We start from the raw sequence: 18,923 nt of genomic DNA, 5'->3' as shown, positions 1-18,923 counted from the left end.
TGTTCCCAGCACCAATATGGCAGCTAACACCTGTCCCTAACTCCAGTTCCTAGGGATCCAACACCTTCTTCTGGTCTCCACAGGCATTGTATGCACAGGTGCACTTACATACATGCAGGCAAAACACTCATACATATATATAAAGACCCCCTATTATTTAAATCCACAACTTGTTCCATTATCACCCCTACACCCCTGTTTCTTTACTTCTCTTCTTACCCAACACAGATACTCTGATCCAACATTATAACCTTTGGGAACTATTTACCTCCATTAAATATACTTAGCAATATTAAGCTCATAGTTAGTGCAAACATTCACACTCTCTGTACTAAACCCAAGCAAGCAAACTACCTCCATTAAAAAACAAACAAACAAACAAACAAACAAACAAACAAACAAAAAAACCTCTATAAGCTGGGCATGGTGGTGCATGCCTGTAATCCCAGAACTTGGGAGGCAGAGGCAGGTGGATCTTTGTGAGTTCGAGGCCACCCTCACCCTGGTCTACAAAGTGAGTTCCAGGCTTAGCTAGGGCTACAGGGAGACCCTGTCTTAAAAAAAAAAAAAAAAAAAAAAAAGAAAAGAAAACAAAACAAAACCCAAAACCCTCTATAGGGGCTAGCGATATGGCTCAGTGGTTAAGAGTACCTCCTGCTCTTACGGAGGTCGCAGGTTTGAATCCCAGTACCCACATAGCAGCTAACAACTGTCCTTAACTCTAGTCCCAGGGGAATCTGATGCCCTCTTCTGACCTCCGTAGCCATTGCACAACACAGGTGCATTTACATGCATGCAGGCATTACACTCATATACATAAAATTAAAAACAAAACAAAACAAAAACCCAAAAAACAGAGCAACCCCTCTATATTACCTGATCAATCGCCTACACTGCTCATCTCTAGATAAGTATACAAGATACAGAACTGGTATGGTGCTAATGAATGAAGTTCCTGAGCCATTTATAGCACAGTCTCAACTCGTATTTCTGTCTAAGCACGGTACAATTTTAACATAAACAATACACTAAAAGAAGAAAAGTCTGTGTTTTCAATTCTACCACCAAAAAAATCAGCACAAGGAGCACTCAGAATTATTCAAACACAGTCTGGAAACAACAGGGTAAAGGGTTCAGTTTCACGATAACATTATTTCCATGAAACAGATAAAAGGATAGATTAGCATACTTAATTCCTGATGATATGATTTCAGTTTTAGATACAGTAGAGAAATATTCAAAGAGTGAGAACTTGCACTTTATGAATTCAACTTATTACTTAAAGGAGAGTAGTTACCATTTATAAAAACAAATACATGCTGCCAACAATTTATAATCTAGGGGAAAGATACACATGAAAAGAGTTATAAATTGGCTAAAAGTTAAAAACAAGGGACCTTCTTTTAGGACACAAAATATGAGAACAGTGAAGGAAAACTATAACTTCTCGTGGGAGAAAAATCTGAGGAGGTTAAGGAGGAAGTCCTACTTTGTGAACTTTTAAGGATGATCAGATATGGAAAAGGCAGTCTAATGATGTATGGAATGACATTAGACCACAGAAATACAAGAAAATGCATGCTACGAATCATTTTAAAAGGTACTAAAAATTAAATAAATATATAAATGAACAAAGTTCAGATAAGTATCAGGTATTAAGAAAGTCCTATGAGCAGATGGGAGGAGAGTTTTACACTCAGGAGAGGCATCTCAGCTGAACTGAGGTTCCAGTGTCATCATCCTCACCATAGCCACAAAATAGCTTGAGTCTGAAGGTTCCTTGGCTTATAAACTCAGTGTAAGAAGTGATGAAATAACTCAAGGGGATGAGCTAAAGATTGTTCATGCAATGTGATGAACAGTTCAACATACTGGGCACGATGACACAGGCTTGTAATCTCAGCAACACTTGGGAAGTGGAGGCAAGCAGATCAAGGGTTCAAGGCTAGCATGCAAGACATAGCAAGTTTGAGGCCAGCCTGGGCTACATGAGATCCTGTCTCAAAAAAAAGGGGGAGGGTGGGTTAGGAAGAGAGCTAAGTCAGTAAAGCACTTGCTGCATAAGCATGAGGACCCAAAGACTTAGGTTTGGATTTCCAGCACTCACTTAAAAGCCAAGCACTGTGCAAACATATGTAACCTGGGGTGGAGGGTTGAGGAACAGGGGAAGGATGGACATGGAGGATGACACAATGACACATTAGGATGGACACATGACAATGGGTGGCGTGACACAACAGGCAGATTCCTTGCCATATTGGTGAGCTCCAGGTTCAGTGTCAGACCCTCAAAAAAAAAAAAAAATCAGAGAGCAACTGAGAAAGATAACAGAATTTCTGGGTGAAAATGTGTTTCGGGCTGAGCCAACTAACACTTCTAATAATGATCAAAATGAAAGTATCAGTTTTAACTTGAAATATATTTGTCTTCATGACTCAGCACAAAAACAAAAAACTCCAGAAACTTACCAGCAATCACAATCATCATCATTAAGTCAACTACATTAAAGCCAGAAATGGTGGCCATACCTTAATCCGAGCACAAGAGATCTCTGTGAGTTTAAGGCCAGCCTAGTCTACATAGTGAGCTCCAGGCCTGCTGGGGCTACAGTGATACCCTGTCTTGGAAAAAAAAAAAAAAGGTGAGATTCTCCAATTCTGGCTTTATCTAACGAGAAGCAGTATTCTATTTTTTTGGTTGTAGGTTTTGAAATTCTGAGCATTTCAGAATCTCTAAGGAGGAACTTCTTGATCATAAAATTCTATTTATAGATAGATACAATTGAAACATTTAGCTCTATCTGGTCTTACAAATGTGTCTTTATGATCTATCTGCTAAGAGGGCACAGAAGCAACACACAGTAGTAGCATACACCCAGTGGCCAAAGCTCAGCTCCTAAACTCCATCCTTTAATAAAAGGAACCAGGGCTCTTGGAGAAATGGCTGATTCTGGTGCTAGAGTAAGAAAAATAAGCCAGAGAAAAGTGCCCAACCTTGGAGAGAACAAAAAGATGTCCTTTGATGAGTGAATGGACTTAAACTATAATACTGTTTAGTATTATATATGGATAATAGAACATGGCTCAACATTAAAAGAGCTGAATTATCAAGTCATGAAAAGACACAGAGGCAAATTACTAAGTAAAAGAAGGCCTGTACTATATGAGTCCAACTACATGACATTACAGAAAAGGGAAAACCAAGGAAACACTAAAAAGACAGCTGGTGACCAGGGACTAGGAGGAGGGATGACCAGGTGGTGCAGAGGGGCTTTTCATTGCAATGAAACTATTCTGTATGATACTATCATAGTGAATACGTGCTATCATTCATGTGTCAAAACCCTCAGAATAGGACAACCACTAAGAATGAACTCTCATGTGAACTATGGACTTAAGGTGATAATCAAAAGAAGGGAGGGACTGGCTGGGTATGGTGTCCCACACCTTTAGATCTAGTACTGGGAGGCACAGACAAGCAAATCTTTGTGAGATTGAGGCCAGTTCGATCTACAAAGTGAGTTCCAGGCCAGCTAGGGCTACAGGAAAATCCTTTCCTGTCTCAAAAAAAGAAAAGGAGAGAAGTGGTTAATAATAAAGATGGTAAACAACTCTAAAAACAAAAGGAAAATTTGGGGCATCCTGCAATCCTGCAGTATCAGATGATATGAAAGTGCTCATAGAATGGGAGACATGTCAAAGGGACATAAGACTTGATCTTGAGTATTCTATAACTAAAATTGTTTAAGTAGAGGAAAAATTGATCTTCTTAATTGGAGGGACCCTATATAGGCTGACTAGACCCCAGTGGATGAACTTGTACTAAAGGACATCTAGGGATACTAACTTGACATGATAGGCCTTAACAAATGACAAAATCTATGAATTCCAGTTGGGGGGGCTATGGGAGGGTGCCAATGGAGAAGGGGGTATAAAAATGATTAAGATGTTCTATATGAAATACATGAAAATTAAATAAAAACTTACAAAAAATTGATATAAGTAGATAATACAATATTGAAAAACTTAAACTATAAAACATATATGCTTGAGTCCATTCTGATGTAAAATGACTGACTATACAAAAGTGAACAAACCTTCCATGCGGAATTTCAAATACTTCCCTCCTGTCAGGAGCTTCTGTTAATTCCACTTCCTACACCCTAAGCTCCCATCCCCAGAGACAAAGGAATAGACTTAATGACAAAAAACAGAGTAGGGAAAGAGGAACACAGCACTTTCAGTAGGAAAACTTGATAACCACTACTCTATCAAAGAATGCAGTTAACATCACTTCACAGATGCCACATCTTCCCTTATAGTGATGAGAACAGCATTTCCCCTCTGCCATTCTTTCCAAAAACCTAGAGAAACCCAGTATAACCAGGAGAAAAATGTGAGAAAAACCCAGATTAGGTTACACTCTACAGGTCATGCAAAATGAAGACTGGGAAACAGCCACAGATAGGAGACTTGGGAACAAGACAACTGTGTTTCAATGTCTTGAACTGAATCCTGGTAAAAGAAGATATTAATAGAGAAACTAGTGAAATCCAAATAAAGCCTGGAATTTGGTTAATAGCAATGCACTAACACTGGGTTCTGAATTTTGGAAAATACACCACAGAAATGGAAGATGTGGTCGGGGAATGTGTAAAGACTGCACTGTCTTTGCAACTTGTTTCTATCCAAGAACTCTTCCAAAATAGAGTATTTTAAAAAATTTAAAAAAAAAAAGAAAGAAAATGGAAATCCACTAAACTAACATAGAGGTCCTTCGGAAAATGTTAGCTTTCTAAATTTAACTACATTTATGCCATTTAAAAAGTCTTTTAAATAACACACACGTACACACACACAACAAGGAAAAGAACACTAAAGATCTCTCATCGGAGTAAATTATGCATTAATCAGAAACATGATGTACTGTACATCAACAGTCCTCGAACTATGCATATTAAACTAGGAATATTTGAATAACATTATTAGAAACATATAAATTTAAGACCTAATATTCCACTAATTTAATCCTATCTCAATTTCACTACACATTGTATTTTTGGATCACTGTACTTTACTGGGAAAGAGGCATGCTTATGTACATTAGTGGTTTTATAATACAGGAACAAATTTTTGGTAAACTTAACATTTCCCATATCGAGATCCCAGGGAGTGACACCTTGCCTCTAACAACATAGATTAAAGAAATGCATACTGAAAGATGACTTTGCTTGCTTTGAGACAAGGTATGCTATAGCCCATGCTGGTCTCAAGCTTGCTATGTAGGTAAAGCTGGCCCTGAACTACTGGTCCTCCTTCTCCAAATGCCAAATGCTGGGATTATGCAAGTGCTGCCATGCCTGGCTTGAAAGGCTGGTTAGAAAAAAAAAAAAAAAAAAAAAAAAAAGCCTAAGGCTTTTTAAAAAAGGCTAATTAGTGGGGCGTGATGGTGCATGCCTTTAATCCCAGCATTTGGGAGGCAGAGGCAGGTGGATCTCTGTGAGTTTGAGGCCACCCTGGTCTACACGGTGAGTTCCAGGCCAGGTGGGATTACATGGAGACCCTATCTCAAAAAGACCCCCCACACCCAAGGCTAACTATACCTTGGATATATGGCAAAAGGTAGACCACTTTAAAAAAGTAATGTCAAGCTACAAAAAGGACTCAGTGGTTAAGAGCACTGGCTGTTCTTGCAGAGGACCTGGGTTCAGTTCCCAGCACCCCTACAGCCACCAACAATCATCTGTAACTCTAGTTCTAGGGACTCGACACCCTCTTCTTGGCCTCTACAGGCATTGCAGACATGGATGCATGCAGGCAAAACACAGACATAAAGTGAAAAAAAAAAAAAAGTCCTTTCAGTGTGATATGGAAACGCAGACCTATTAAAGGGTTGTTTTATTACTTAGAAGAATGCACTTGGTCCATCATTTTATTTACTGTCAAATGAAGTACCCTAGATTAAATGAAGTTACATATTAACTTGTAGGTTTTGTCTTATACAGTTACAAATAATTTCTTTCAGTTACAAGAAATAATCCCAGAGATTAGGGTCTAATGGTTTGCCAGATGTTCTTGAAACAGTCTCTTTCATTTGGTCCCTTAGTAAATAATAATGAATTGAACAAGGCCTCTGATATATGCTCACTTACAGTTGCATGAATGATGGCTTGAATTTTTTTGAATTATACTTTGGCAAGTATAAGGAAAATTCCATGACATGTCTGACATGACTTTACCAACAGTCAGCTCTGCAAATCCTCTGGTCAAACAGTGCTATAATGACAATACTTTTTCTACATAGTATTCTGATAACTGTCAATGACTTGTAACTGCAAAATAACATCTTTGTATCTCAAAGATAAACCAGAAAAGAATCAAAATAAATTATATGTTATTTGGGAGCGATTTTTGTACACAAGGTCTTGCTATGATAGCCCAGGATGGCCTCTGCCTCCTGAGTGCTGTGATCACAGGCATTCACTGCCACACTTGACAAGTAGTTATTTTCAAGATCGTCTTCAGATTGACTTTCCATCCTACCAGAGAAGTGTGTACACAAAAAACATGCAATCCACTCTACTACACTACTATGAGTTTTCCTAGCCTGTGCATTTTAGAAACAATGGGAAACACATTCACCAAAATTCTATTCTTTTCATTTAAACTATTTTCTGATGAGATTTTTAAGTATTTCCTACAGAGGAAAACAGGGATGTAAGGCAATTCAATAACTGGTTGGGTCAGCATCAAGAAATTAGCCACAGAAGTTGGGTGTGGTGGCACACACCTTTAATCTCAGCACTCAGAAGGCAGAGGCAGGCAAATCTCTGTGAGATTCACTATACATAGTGAATTCTAGGCCTGCTAGGGCTTTGGGGAGGGCCTATCTCAGAAAAAACCAAAACAAAACAAAGCAAAGCAAAAGAAATTAGCCACAGAATGACAAAACATGAGACTAAGAAAGAACTTAAAGATTTTCTAGTCTAATCTTGTATTATTTTATTTTATTTTATTTGGTCTTTTTGAGACAGGGTCTCCCTGTAGCCCCAGCTGTCCTGGAACTCACTATGTAGACCAGGCTGGCCTTTAACTCACAGAGATCCACCTGCCTCTGCCTCCCAAGTGCTGGAATTAAAGGTGTGTGCCACCATGCCTGGCCCTAATCTTGTATTTTAAAGAAAGAAAACTGGGTCCAAAGTACAAATACATAGAAATTTCCCCAAATTTCTGACAGTGGCAGAAATTCACCTGATCTAATATTTCTTTAAGTAAAATGAGCTAATATGTGGCTCAGGAACAAGCTATCAATAGCCTTTACTTCATATATATGATTAATTATATTTAAATTTTGATTACATGGCTGGGATTTAAACAAGAATAATAAAAAGAAAAAAATCACAACTTTGTATTTTTTAGTATTATAATTTTTACTAGAAACATAAGGGTCTGAGGGCTGAAGAGATGGCTCAGCAGTCAAGAGCACTGTCTGCTCTTGCAGAGGACCCGGGTTTGATTCCCAGCACCCATATGGTGGTTAACAACCATCCTTAACTCCAGTTCAAGGGATTTGATGCCCTCTTCTGACCTTTGAGGGCACTGGATAACACAGGTGCACGTACACACATTCAGCAATACACTGAATACATATAAAAATACATTTTTAGCAATGCATAAAAAACAAAAACAAAACCCTAGAAGTCTAAACTGATATGATTTCTATTGTTAGTAAAAAACTTGGACATTTTCAAACTCTCCATCTAAATCTACTTTTAAGACTGATACTGAATAATTACAATTATTAGGTTTGAGCATACTATTTCACCCTCTCCCAAATCGCAATTCACATAAGCAAAAGAAAATAAAAATCTGTACCCTGCCATCACTTCCAGGTGAAGTTGCCCTGAGACAGTTAAGAAGGCAGGAACATTGAAGAAATTCTCCTCAGGTACCTTTATTTTGCTTGAAGGCTGTAAATGAAAAACACAAACCACAAAAAGTTATTACATATTTTGCTTTGACTTTTACATTCACACATGAGCCATAACTACAAACAATATTGTATTTAAACTTATGAGGACTATTCCTGCTTATGAAAATAAAAGGAGTTTGCATATCTAAAATAGAGAATACCTATGTTATAAATAGAGAATAGTACCCAGTACTAACACCAAAGAAGTCTCACTATGTAGCCCTGGCTGACCTGGAACTTACTATGTAAACCAGGTTACTCTTGAACTTGGAGAGATCCTCCTACTTCTGCCCCCTGAGTGTTGGAACCAAAGACATGTGCCACCATGCCCAGCAGCCTCTTTTTATTTGGTGTTTTTGACATAGGGTATCCCTTGTAGCCCCAGCTGGCTTGGAACTCACTATGTAGACCAGATTGGCCTGGACCTTACAGAGGTTCGCTTATCTCTGCCTCCAGAGTGATGGGACTAAAGGTGTGTGCCACCATACCCAGCCCAGCAGAACTTTTTAAATAAAATACATTTCTCACTAAAAATCAGTTCTGATTAAAGGGCAAACCAAAGCAAGAGATTGTGAATTAAAAACATTAGCACGAAAAAGCACATGATATCTTTAAAGTTTTACCTACAATTAAGACACAATTGTTTTTTTTTTTGGGGGGGGGGTCTTTGAGTCAGGGTCTCTCTGTTGCCCCAGATGGCCTGGAACTATGTAGACCAGGTTGGCCTTGAACTCACAGAGATCCGCCTGCCTCTGCCTCCCCAGTCCTGGGGTTAAAGGCATGCACTACCACGCCCCAAAGGACATAATTTTTTCAAAGAAATAAAGGAAATAGCCTCTAGAACATGTATTATCATATTATTAAAATATTATAGTGTTTTTAATATAGATTCTTATATGTACATTATAAACTTATGAACAAATTATAATCAGTCCTTGTATACATGGGTTCTTTATTTGAGGATTCAACTAAACTCAGACTGAAAGTATTCTAAAAAGTTATCTGTATTAAGTAATTAATGAATACATGCCCCTTCCACCTTGTCATTATCTCCTGAACAATATGAAAGGTATGCATAGTTTCTGTGACAGCACCATGATTCTTTTGTCACTAAGGGTTCTGCAGTGATAGAATGCCCTGGTTGCAGAAAGCCACATTATCAATCAGCCACTTCCCTCCCTTCTGAGAGGACTGTTTGTTGAGACAGCCTGTTTCCCAAGACAGCCTGTCTCCTTGAGCAAATGGTCCCAACAAGAGATCATAAACCCTCTGTCTCTCAAGATAAATCAGAGCAAACGGTGCCAGGAAGAAGGGGGCCACAGGGGGTCATAACCTTCTCAAGAGTGCCCCTGACCTGCATGCAGTCAGCCAGTCACAGCTATATCCTATAAGAAAAATCCCCAAAGGCTCCTTCCTGGGGGCAGCAACTGATTCCAGCATGCCAGCAGGAAGGCAGCTGATCGCTGTTCTTCCCCGAGGTGCTTCAATAAATGCAGCTTTGTCTGAGGTCAGGTATGGTCTCTTTCTCTACCATTGTTCCTGCATTCTGTGCCCCTAAACCTAACACGCAGTTAATTTGACACCAGGCATAGCAATTCTTCTAGCATTACTGCTTCTGCTCGAAATGGCTTTGCCTTGGCTGTCTGGGGTATTTGATGCTTCCATGTAAACTTCAGGGTTATTCTCTAGTACTATGAAGAACGCTGCTGGATTTTGATGGAGCCTGCACTGAATCTGTAGATTGCTTTTGGTATTATATTAATTCTCCTGACTAATGAGCACGAGAGGGGTACCCTACTTCTAGTGCTAGTGCCTTCTTTAATTTTTTTCTTCAGCATTTAGTTTTCAAAGGAGAGGTCTTCCAATTCTTGGTTATATTTATTCCTAGGTATTTAATACTTATTTTGAGGCTACTATGAATGGCATTGTTTTCTTGATTTCTTTCTTGGTATGGACATTATTGGGACTAAAAGTAATATCTGCAAAATGTGTCTGGGGAATAGATCCAAAGGCCTATCTTCCACCCAGAGGGGGGAAATACCTGGTAGAACTCTGGAAGAGTCAAAGGTTTATTAGCAACTGAATGCTAAATCAAGAAAATGATAACTTAGAAATCTTAGAATTCAAATGGGGGCTGAGTGATGGCTCGCCATTAAGAGCACTGAGTTAAGAACACTGGCTGCTCTTGCAGAGGACCCAGATTTGAATCCCAGCACCCTCATGGTGGCAAACGACCATCCATAACTCTAGTTCCAGAGGAATTCAACACCCTCTCCTGACCTCTGTGAGCTATGTATGACATGGGTGCACTTACATACGTGCAGGCAATACACTCATACATATAAAATAAAAATAATCAGCTGGGCGTGGTGGTGCACACCTTTAATCCCAGCACTCAGGAGGCAGAGGCAGGCGGATCTCTATGAGTTCGACACCAGCCTGGTCCCCATTAGCAAATCCAGACCAGCTGGGGCTACAGGGAGACCTTGTCTCAAAAAGACCAAAAGTAAATAAATAAAGCAGTGAATACACTACAACTTATAGGACAGGAAAAGACTTTCTGAACAGGACTCCTACAACTGAGGCACTAATCCACAACTGACAAAGAGGACCTCATGAAACTAAAAGCTTCTGTACAGCAAAGGGCAACATCATTGGACTGAAGAGGCAACCTACAGAATGGGGAAAAAATTGCCAGCTATACCTCTGACAGAGAACTCAAAAAACTAAACATCAAAACACCCAAAAACAACTCAATTAAAAATTGGAGCAAGGAATTGAACAGGGAATTCCCAAAAGATAAAACACAAATAGTTGAGAAATGATTTTTTAAATGTTCAGTATCTTTAGCCATCAGGGAAATGCACATTAAAACCAATTTGAGATTTGATCTTGCTCCATTCAGAATGACTAATATCCAATAAAGAAGCAATAACAAATGTTGGCAATGTTATAGGGAAAGGGAAACTCTTATCCACTGCTGGTAGTGGTGCAAAATGGTGTAACCACTATAGAAATCAGTATGGAGATTCCTCAGAAAGCTAGAAATCGATCTACCATTGATCCAGCTATACTACCCCTGGGTATACACCCAAAAGACTCTATATCCTACTACAAGGATACCTGTTCATTCATGTTCATTGCTGCCCTTTTCGTAATATCCAGGGAAGGGAAACAACTTAGATGTCCATCAACTGATGAATGAATATTGCAAGTATGGTGCAATTATACAATATAATATTATTTGGACATTAAAAATGAAATTATGAAATTCCCAGGTAAATGGATGGAAATGAAATCAATCATCCTGAGTGAGGTAATTCAACCCAGAAAGATAGATGTCACATGTTCTCTCTCATAGCTGGATGCTAGCTCTGAAATCGTAGATACACACGTTTCAATAAGAAAATCCAGAGAGATCAGGAAACTTATAAATGACCATGGGTAGGGAGAGGGAAGTTTCCTGGGAGGGGAGATATACATTACACAAAAAGAATAAAAGAAGTTTTAACAGGGGGCAATGCTCCTACTAGACACCATAGGCTAGCAAAGTAAAAGCCCAACGCCAGGACAAACTCCTTCTTTGAAGCTGTTGATTAGGGGTCCCACAGACATTCAAACAATACTGGTCATTGTCTCTGTTCTTGGCTACTTGCCAGAACTTGATGGTAAAAGTCTTATTGTTAAATACATATACACATGAGCTATAAATTAAACAAAGAGAAGTCAAGCTGCTGCTGACATCAGTCTCATCTCTACTGGCTAGTTTTCATAGTGATGGAAGGTACTATGCATGCTGCTGGAAGAGAAAATTAATCATCAACCTTATCCAGCTGTGAATCTTGCAAGCTACAACAACTGGCCTAGCAAGATATGCCCACCTTTGCAATAGTAGCACAAATATTATGGGAGTAACCAACCACTCTCTAATTGGCAACCAATGGCTGTTGGGAGGGGAAGAGTCAGTCTCATGTAAGGGTGAGAACCTTGGTAGTTTGACCAGGCTCTGGTGGATGGACTCATAATGAAGCGCATCTGGGGACACAAGTTTAACTCAAAATGCCTTAAAATATATATAAATAAAGTAAGAGTACATGATATTGGGCAGGAGTGGGGAAGTAGGAGAGTATGGATGGGGGAGGGTATCTAAATGCAATCAAAAATATGTTGTATGAAATTCTCAAAACTTCTATTTAAAATTGTAGAATTCACCTTACAGCAACAGAATGTATACATGGACTACTCTCCAAGGTAGACTATACTAGGCCACAAAACAAGTCTCAGAAAACTTTAAAAGACTGAAAAAGGGCTGGGTGTGGTGGCATAGGCCTTTAATTCCAGCACTCAGGAAGCAGAGGCAGGAGGAGCTCTGTGAGATCAATGCCAACCTGGTCTATATAGCAAGTTCCAGGCCAGCTGAGGCTATAGGGAGACCCTGTCTCAAAAAACAAAACAAAACAAAACAAAACAAAACAAAAAAGCCAAACAAATGACTGTAGTAATACAAAGTACTTTCATTGTTCACAATGGAAATAAAATTAGAAATGTAAAATGGTTCCATTACCAGAGAAAAGGATTTTGGTTCTTTCTTAAAGTTTTTTAATTATCATTACCCATTCTAAGGATTTTTTTTTTTTTTTTTTTTTTTTTTTTTTGGTGAGACAGGGTCCCCCTGTAGCCTTAACTGGTCTGGAACACCCTAAGTAGACCAGGCTGGCCTTGATCTCACAGAGCTCCTCCAGCCTCTGCCTCTTGAGTTCTGGGATTAAAGGTGTGAGCCACAAGGCCTGACTTTAAAATGAGGTTTTAAAATAAATACTTGAGGACAGAATGAAGGGGCACAACTGAGACAGGTTAAAGCTATTGTTGTCACCAAGACCTGAGGCAATCCTGCTCATCAGTAAAATATGAAAGGCAAAGGGACTTGGAGACTCTCCAACAGAAGCAGAAACTTACAGAGGAGGAGGAGGAACCCAAGTAGTTTAGAGGCTTCCTGCGTTCTACCCTACTGCCTTCCCTGCCACCACTGGTTTCTTCCTACAGTGCTGTTGGCATCCTCTTGGTCCTGAATCTGCAGGGGTCCCTTTTGTTCATCTTTCCCCTCAAGTAGCCCCCATGCCTCCTGGGCCACTCCTGAGGGTGGCCCAATAGCCACCCTCCTATTGTTTTTTATTACTGTGGGACATAACCCAAGGCATTAAAGTTAACTTTGTAATTCAAATAATAAATATTTGTACAAAAATGTTCATAACAATATGTGAACCAAAAATGTTCATAATGGCCAAAAGGGGAAAAACAACTTGAATATCCACCAGATAAACAAATGTGATATCCACACAATGGGCTATTATCCAGCAATAAGAAGGCATACACCTACTTATTCTCTAAGTACACATTTATCTACTAAATGAGCAGTATGCAAAGTAAAATAAGAGATCAGAAGAAAACAGCACTTACATGACTGCAGTGTTATGAAATATCCAGAACAGACAAATCCACAGGAGCCTGGTGAGCTAGCTACGGTGGGGAGAAGAGACTGAGAGGCGACGACTGCATGGGCAAAGGGGTTTGCTTGCTTGTTTGTGTGGTTTTGAGTAATGACATCTTCAGAATTAACAAAAGCAGTTAGTTTATCAACCATTAAGAACTTATATAATGCCACAAATGACTCTTTAAAAAGATCTAATTTTCAGAAAAAAAAAAGTTAATTTTAGGGCTAGGGAGATTGCTTAGTAGGTAAAGGTGCATGACTGACAACCCAAGTTCTATTCCCAGGGCCCACAAGGTGGAAGAAAAATGACTCCTCCAAGTTATCCGCTGATCACCATACCCATACCATGGCACATGAACACACACACACACGCACACACACACACACACACACACACACATGCTCACACACATACACACACAAACACAAATAATAGATCTAAAAAATTTAATGAAATGATTAATTTATGTTACACTGACTTCACCTCCATTATCTGATACACACATATGAAAAAGCACTCACTTAGCTAGAGGCAGTGGCACACATATCTACCTGGGCTGGGGCTGGGGCAGAGGATGGCTTGCACTCATGAGTTCAGCTACAACCTTGGGAAACAAAGCAAGGCTTTGTCTCAAGGAGGAAAAAAGAAGAATTCTGAATCTCACAAGTTCAAAAACTACTACCCTAAGGTGGTGAATGTAAGACCTAAGATTACAATCCTAAATTTGTAATTCTAAACACTTCTGTTAATAATGAACTGAAATATTGGTAAGTTTGACAACATTAAGATTAAGGATTTTTATTCAATAAAGGAAAAGACAGATATAGTTGACAGAGGAATGTCATATTAAGAAAAAATATTAACAGCATCTAAAATCAGTAAGTGTTGGGGCTGGAGAGATTGCTCAGTAGTTAAGAGGGCTTACTGCCCTTTTAGAGGACCTGAGTTCAGTTCTCAGCACCCATGTAAGGCAGCTCACAACTCCCTATATCTCCAGTTCCATAGGGGATCCAATCCCTTCTTCTGGCTTCTGAGGGTACCTGCAGAAATGTGGCATATATTTACACAGACACACACACATATACACAAATTAAAAAATAAGACTTTAAAATTAGTAAGTGATTAATAGACAGAATACACAAGTACTTCCTGACAAGAAAACAAGAAAATAATCTACTCCCTAAATGGGAAAGTAGATTTACAGAAAAGTAGTTAAGGTGAAGTTCTCAATCTGATCAGAAAATTTAAAGATACAAATTTTAATCAAGTCTTCTGCTAATTCTATAGAATTTGATGAAATTAAGAGATGGCGGGGGGGGGTATAAAAGTGCTTGCCACCAAGCCTGACAATCTGAATTCTGTCCCTACAACCCACATGTGGAAGTAAAGAATAGGCATCTCTACATGCATGGCATGGTACATGCCCCCTAAATAAATAAATGTCTAAATATTTTTTTAAAGATTTGTCAACAAGGCTGGGCATGGTGGTGCATGACTTTAATCCTAGTACCCAGGAGGCAGAGGCAAGTGGGTCTCTATGAAATTGAGACCAGCCTGGTCTACATAGTGAGTTCCAGGCCAGCTGGGGCTACAGGGTAGACCCTGTCTCAAAATGATTAAAAAATAAAATAAAATAAAAAGATTTGTAAACAAAGAATTGATGATGCAGCTCATATGGCCTAGCATGCTAGTGCAAGACCTGAATTTGGTCCCCAACACCTCAAAGAAACAAAACGACCACACATACAAACAAACTTTAGGAAAAGCACTGTGGAGAAATTTTTCACACAAATCTGTTGGGGTATTTTTTTTCTGGATATGTGAGAATTGGAAAGATCCTAAGAGTTCACCACTACCAGAGAGGGTAAATAAAATGTAACAGACATAATACCACTGAATACATTGTAGGCAATTAGAGGCAACAAACCGACCTACTTAGTATATTACCTGCTTGACTTTTTTTTTGGTCTTTTTGAGACAGGGTCTTCCTGTAGCCCCAGCTGGCCTGGAACTTGCTATTGAGACTAGGCTGGCCTCAAACTCAGAGATCCGCCTGCCTCTGCCTCCCGAGTGCTGGGATTAAGGGCGTGTGCCACCACGACAGTTAAAAGGAAAAAAAGCAGGAAACAAGGTCCTACTTGATATATTATAAACTATCATCATTGTAATTAAAACATAATGTAAACCAAAGTTCTTTGAAGTATTTCCAGTTGATATCAATGGCATTGCTATCCATCCATCCTTAGCAGTACTTATTAAAAAGTCCATCTTTGTCTGATTCAAATGCCTGTATTTCCTTCCATATGAAGCTGAACTTGAGTCTATCTCTGGATTTTCTTTCTTTTAAATTTTATTTATTTATTTTTATTTAAGTATATGAGTGTTTTGCCTGAAAGTATGTAAGGGCACCCAAGTATGCAATGCCTACAGAGGTCTGAAAAGAGCGCTGAATACCCTGGAACTGAAATTACAAATGGTTTTAGCTGCCATGTGGGTGCTGGGAACCAAACAGGTGCTCTGGATGAACAGCAAGTGCTTTTAAATGCTGAATCATCTCTCTAGCCCCTTATTCAAGCTTTTTTTTTTTTTTTTTTTTTGGTAGTATCACAGTATTCCTTAGCATGGAGATTTTTCTGTTTTCTTGCCACTGAAAAATAGACTGTGTACTACCTCAGTTATAGGTACTTTTTCATATTATCAGGTCCCACTTCACGTTTCATTTGAACAAACATTTATGGAGTGTGGCAGGTACTAGGCTAAATGCAGGACAGAGGACAGAGCAGTAAGACAGACAGGGCCCCTGAGGAACCCACAGGTTTTTTAAATTTCCTGAGTTAACGCTGTCAAGCAAAATGACCTTCATACAGAGCTTTAAATTGAGGATTTGGGGGTACCAGTGAGATGGCTCACCAGGTAAAGGCACTTGCTGCCAAGTATGACTACCTGAATTCAATCTCCAGAATCCACAGTGTGGAAGGAGGAGAAAAGACTCTTGCAAGCTGTCCTCTGACCTCCACATGTGTGCTGTGGCAGGTATAGGCACACACAGAGCAAACAAATAAATTTTAAAAAAACCTTTAAGTAGGATTTTTGAAAATGAATATGACTGGACACTGATGAAATCCTTATTTATTTGTCCATTACTAACTGGTCTGTTATCTCAAAGGAACTTACAGAACTTTCCCCAAGTTTTTGCTTGTTTTGGTTCCCAGATTCCTGAAAATACTAACTGCTGTTCATTTTAATGGCTGTGGATGGGAGTGCATGAGCCATGTGACTCATAGAAAATGACTCACAGCAGGATGCTGGCCAAGCACTCTCAAAAGCCTGTCCAAAACATCATGGACCTAGTAAAATGGCCCAAATCCAGAACACTGACAACAGGAATGCTGGTGAGGATACAAAGCAGCAGGACTCTCATTACTGCTGGTGAGAATGAAAACGGTACAGCTGCTTTGCAATACACTTGGTCTCTTACAAAACATACTCTTACCATATGAATCACTGATTATGTTCCTTTGTATTTATCCACAAGAGCTGAAAACTTATGTCCACATTAAAAAGAGAACTGTACATGGATGTTTAGAGCTGCATTATTCACAGCTGCCAAAACATGGACGCACCCAAGCTATGTTGCAGTAGAAGAAACTGTGGTACATTTAGAGGATGGAGTACGAGTCAGTGTTCAAAAGAATGAGCTGTCAAGCCCAGAAGAGAGCTAGAGGAAGTTTAAGTGAGTATTACTGAGTAAAATCTGCCAATGTGAAAGGGCCTCATATTGTCTGATTTCAACTAAGTCTTGTATCTCATAACTACACTTAGGCCAACAAAGGATTGCATGTACAATGGCAGTGCCCTGAGATTACAACAGGTGAGTAGTTCGTGTCTATAATCCCTGCACCCTGGAGGCTAAGAAATAGGAGTTTAAGGCCAATCTCAGCTACACAGTAAGCTGGAAGTTAGCCTGGGGTACAAGAGACCCTACCTTTAAAAAAAGGGGGGGTGGTGGCAACAGAAAAATTCCCACGGTCTAGTGAATGCACAGCTGAAGAGCTGAGATAAGAAATCTGAGGAATTCCCGAGAGAGTTTACAGGGTCGAACAGAAGCTTTTTTTTAAAAAAAATTTTATATTTATTATCATTTTATGTGTATGAGTGTATTGCCTGCATCTGTGTAAGTGCATTCATGTAGTGCAAATGCCCAAGGACATCAGAAGAGGATGTCAGATCCCCTGGAACTGGAGTTATGGATGATTGTTAGACACCATGTGGGAGCTGGGACTCAAACCCAGGTTCTCTGCAAGAACAGCCAGTGCTCTTAATCACTGAACCATCTCTCCAGCCCTGAGCAGAAGTCTTTGCAGACCCTGATAAGTTCTTTTAAAAACACGGATGTAAACAATGAAAGGTCTTCATCAGTGGAGGATTATTCATGGAATGTTATCTTCTTATATGAAAATCTCTGATTCTAATGAAGAAAGAAACCAAGCAAACCACAGGCGTATTTCAGGAAGGAATAACAGTTATTCAAAAGCCTTAGGCAGGTCCTTCAGGAAGGATCCAGAAGGCACTGTCCAGGAGATGGAGCTCCATGCATGTTCCTGCCCCTGAAGTCCTTCCTACTGGACAAACTGTGAAGATGGAAGGAAGTGATAATGTGCTGTATCTTAGTTTTTAAAAATTAAAGAAATAGGACCCGCAGGCCTCTCTCTCAGGGATAAGTTGATTGTACCCTCCGCACCTTGACTCCCCCAGGCTCATTGACCCTCCCATCTCCCTCGCTGGTCTCTCCTCCTAGCCTGGATCCTGTCCCATTCCTTGTCTTGGTGCCCCAGGCACCGGGGGAACCACCACTGCTTCCTGATCCTTTGCATCCAGACCACCACAGTTCTTCTCGGGTCCCCAGGAGCACTCTGGGACTGACCCCGCCCTCACCTCCCTCTGCTTCCTTGGGCTGCACAAACCACCAGCCTCTTTCCAGACCACTGGGGCTGACCTTTCCTCTTCCTGATCCTTTAACATAGTGCTTGAAACTCTTGCAAGAGCAATAAGACAAGAGCAGGCAATTAAAGGAGTAATAATTGGAAAAGAAGAGCTCAAATTATCCCTATATTTTATATCTAAGAGATGCCAAAAATTCCACCAGAAAACTCCTAGAAATTATTACCACGTTCAGTAAAGTGGCAGGTTACAAAATTAACCTACAAAAGTCTGTAGCCTTTCTATATACAAATAACAAGCAATGAGAGAAAAAGCACAGGGAAACCCTCCCATTCACAATAGCTGCAAAAAAATTAAATACCTTGGAATAAACTTGACCAAAGACATTAAAGGGATAAACAAGGAAAATTTTAACTCTTTAAAGAAATAAATTGAGGAAGACATCAGAAGATGGAAGGACCTCCCATGCTCATGGATTGGAAGAATTAATATTGTGAAAATGACCATCCTACCAAAAGT

The 18,923-nt window shown here is 39.6% G+C and overlaps 1 protein-coding gene across 1 annotated transcript in view; it reads right to left on the bottom strand.

The window, feature by feature from the left end:
* Nars2 (asparaginyl-tRNA synthetase 2, mitochondrial) overlaps window positions 1–18,923 on the bottom strand; it is a gene marked incomplete in the record, with an annotated part of 159,637 nt that overhangs the window by 86,189 nt on the left and 54,525 nt on the right. Inside the window, 1 exon segment of the mRNA XM_008844196.3 lies at window positions 7,875–7,969. Coding sequence (XP_008842418.1) covers window positions 7,875–7,969 — 95 coding nt within the window.

This window comes from Nannospalax galili, unplaced genomic scaffold (assembly GCF_000622305.1).
Source record: "Nannospalax galili isolate Female #2095 unplaced genomic scaffold, S.galili_v1.0 scaffold278, whole genome shotgun sequence".
Taxonomy (NCBI): domain Eukaryota; kingdom Metazoa; phylum Chordata; class Mammalia; order Rodentia; family Spalacidae; genus Nannospalax; species Nannospalax galili.
The sequence above is the reverse complement of the archived record's forward strand: the minus strand, read 5'-3'. Positions and strand labels throughout refer to the sequence as shown.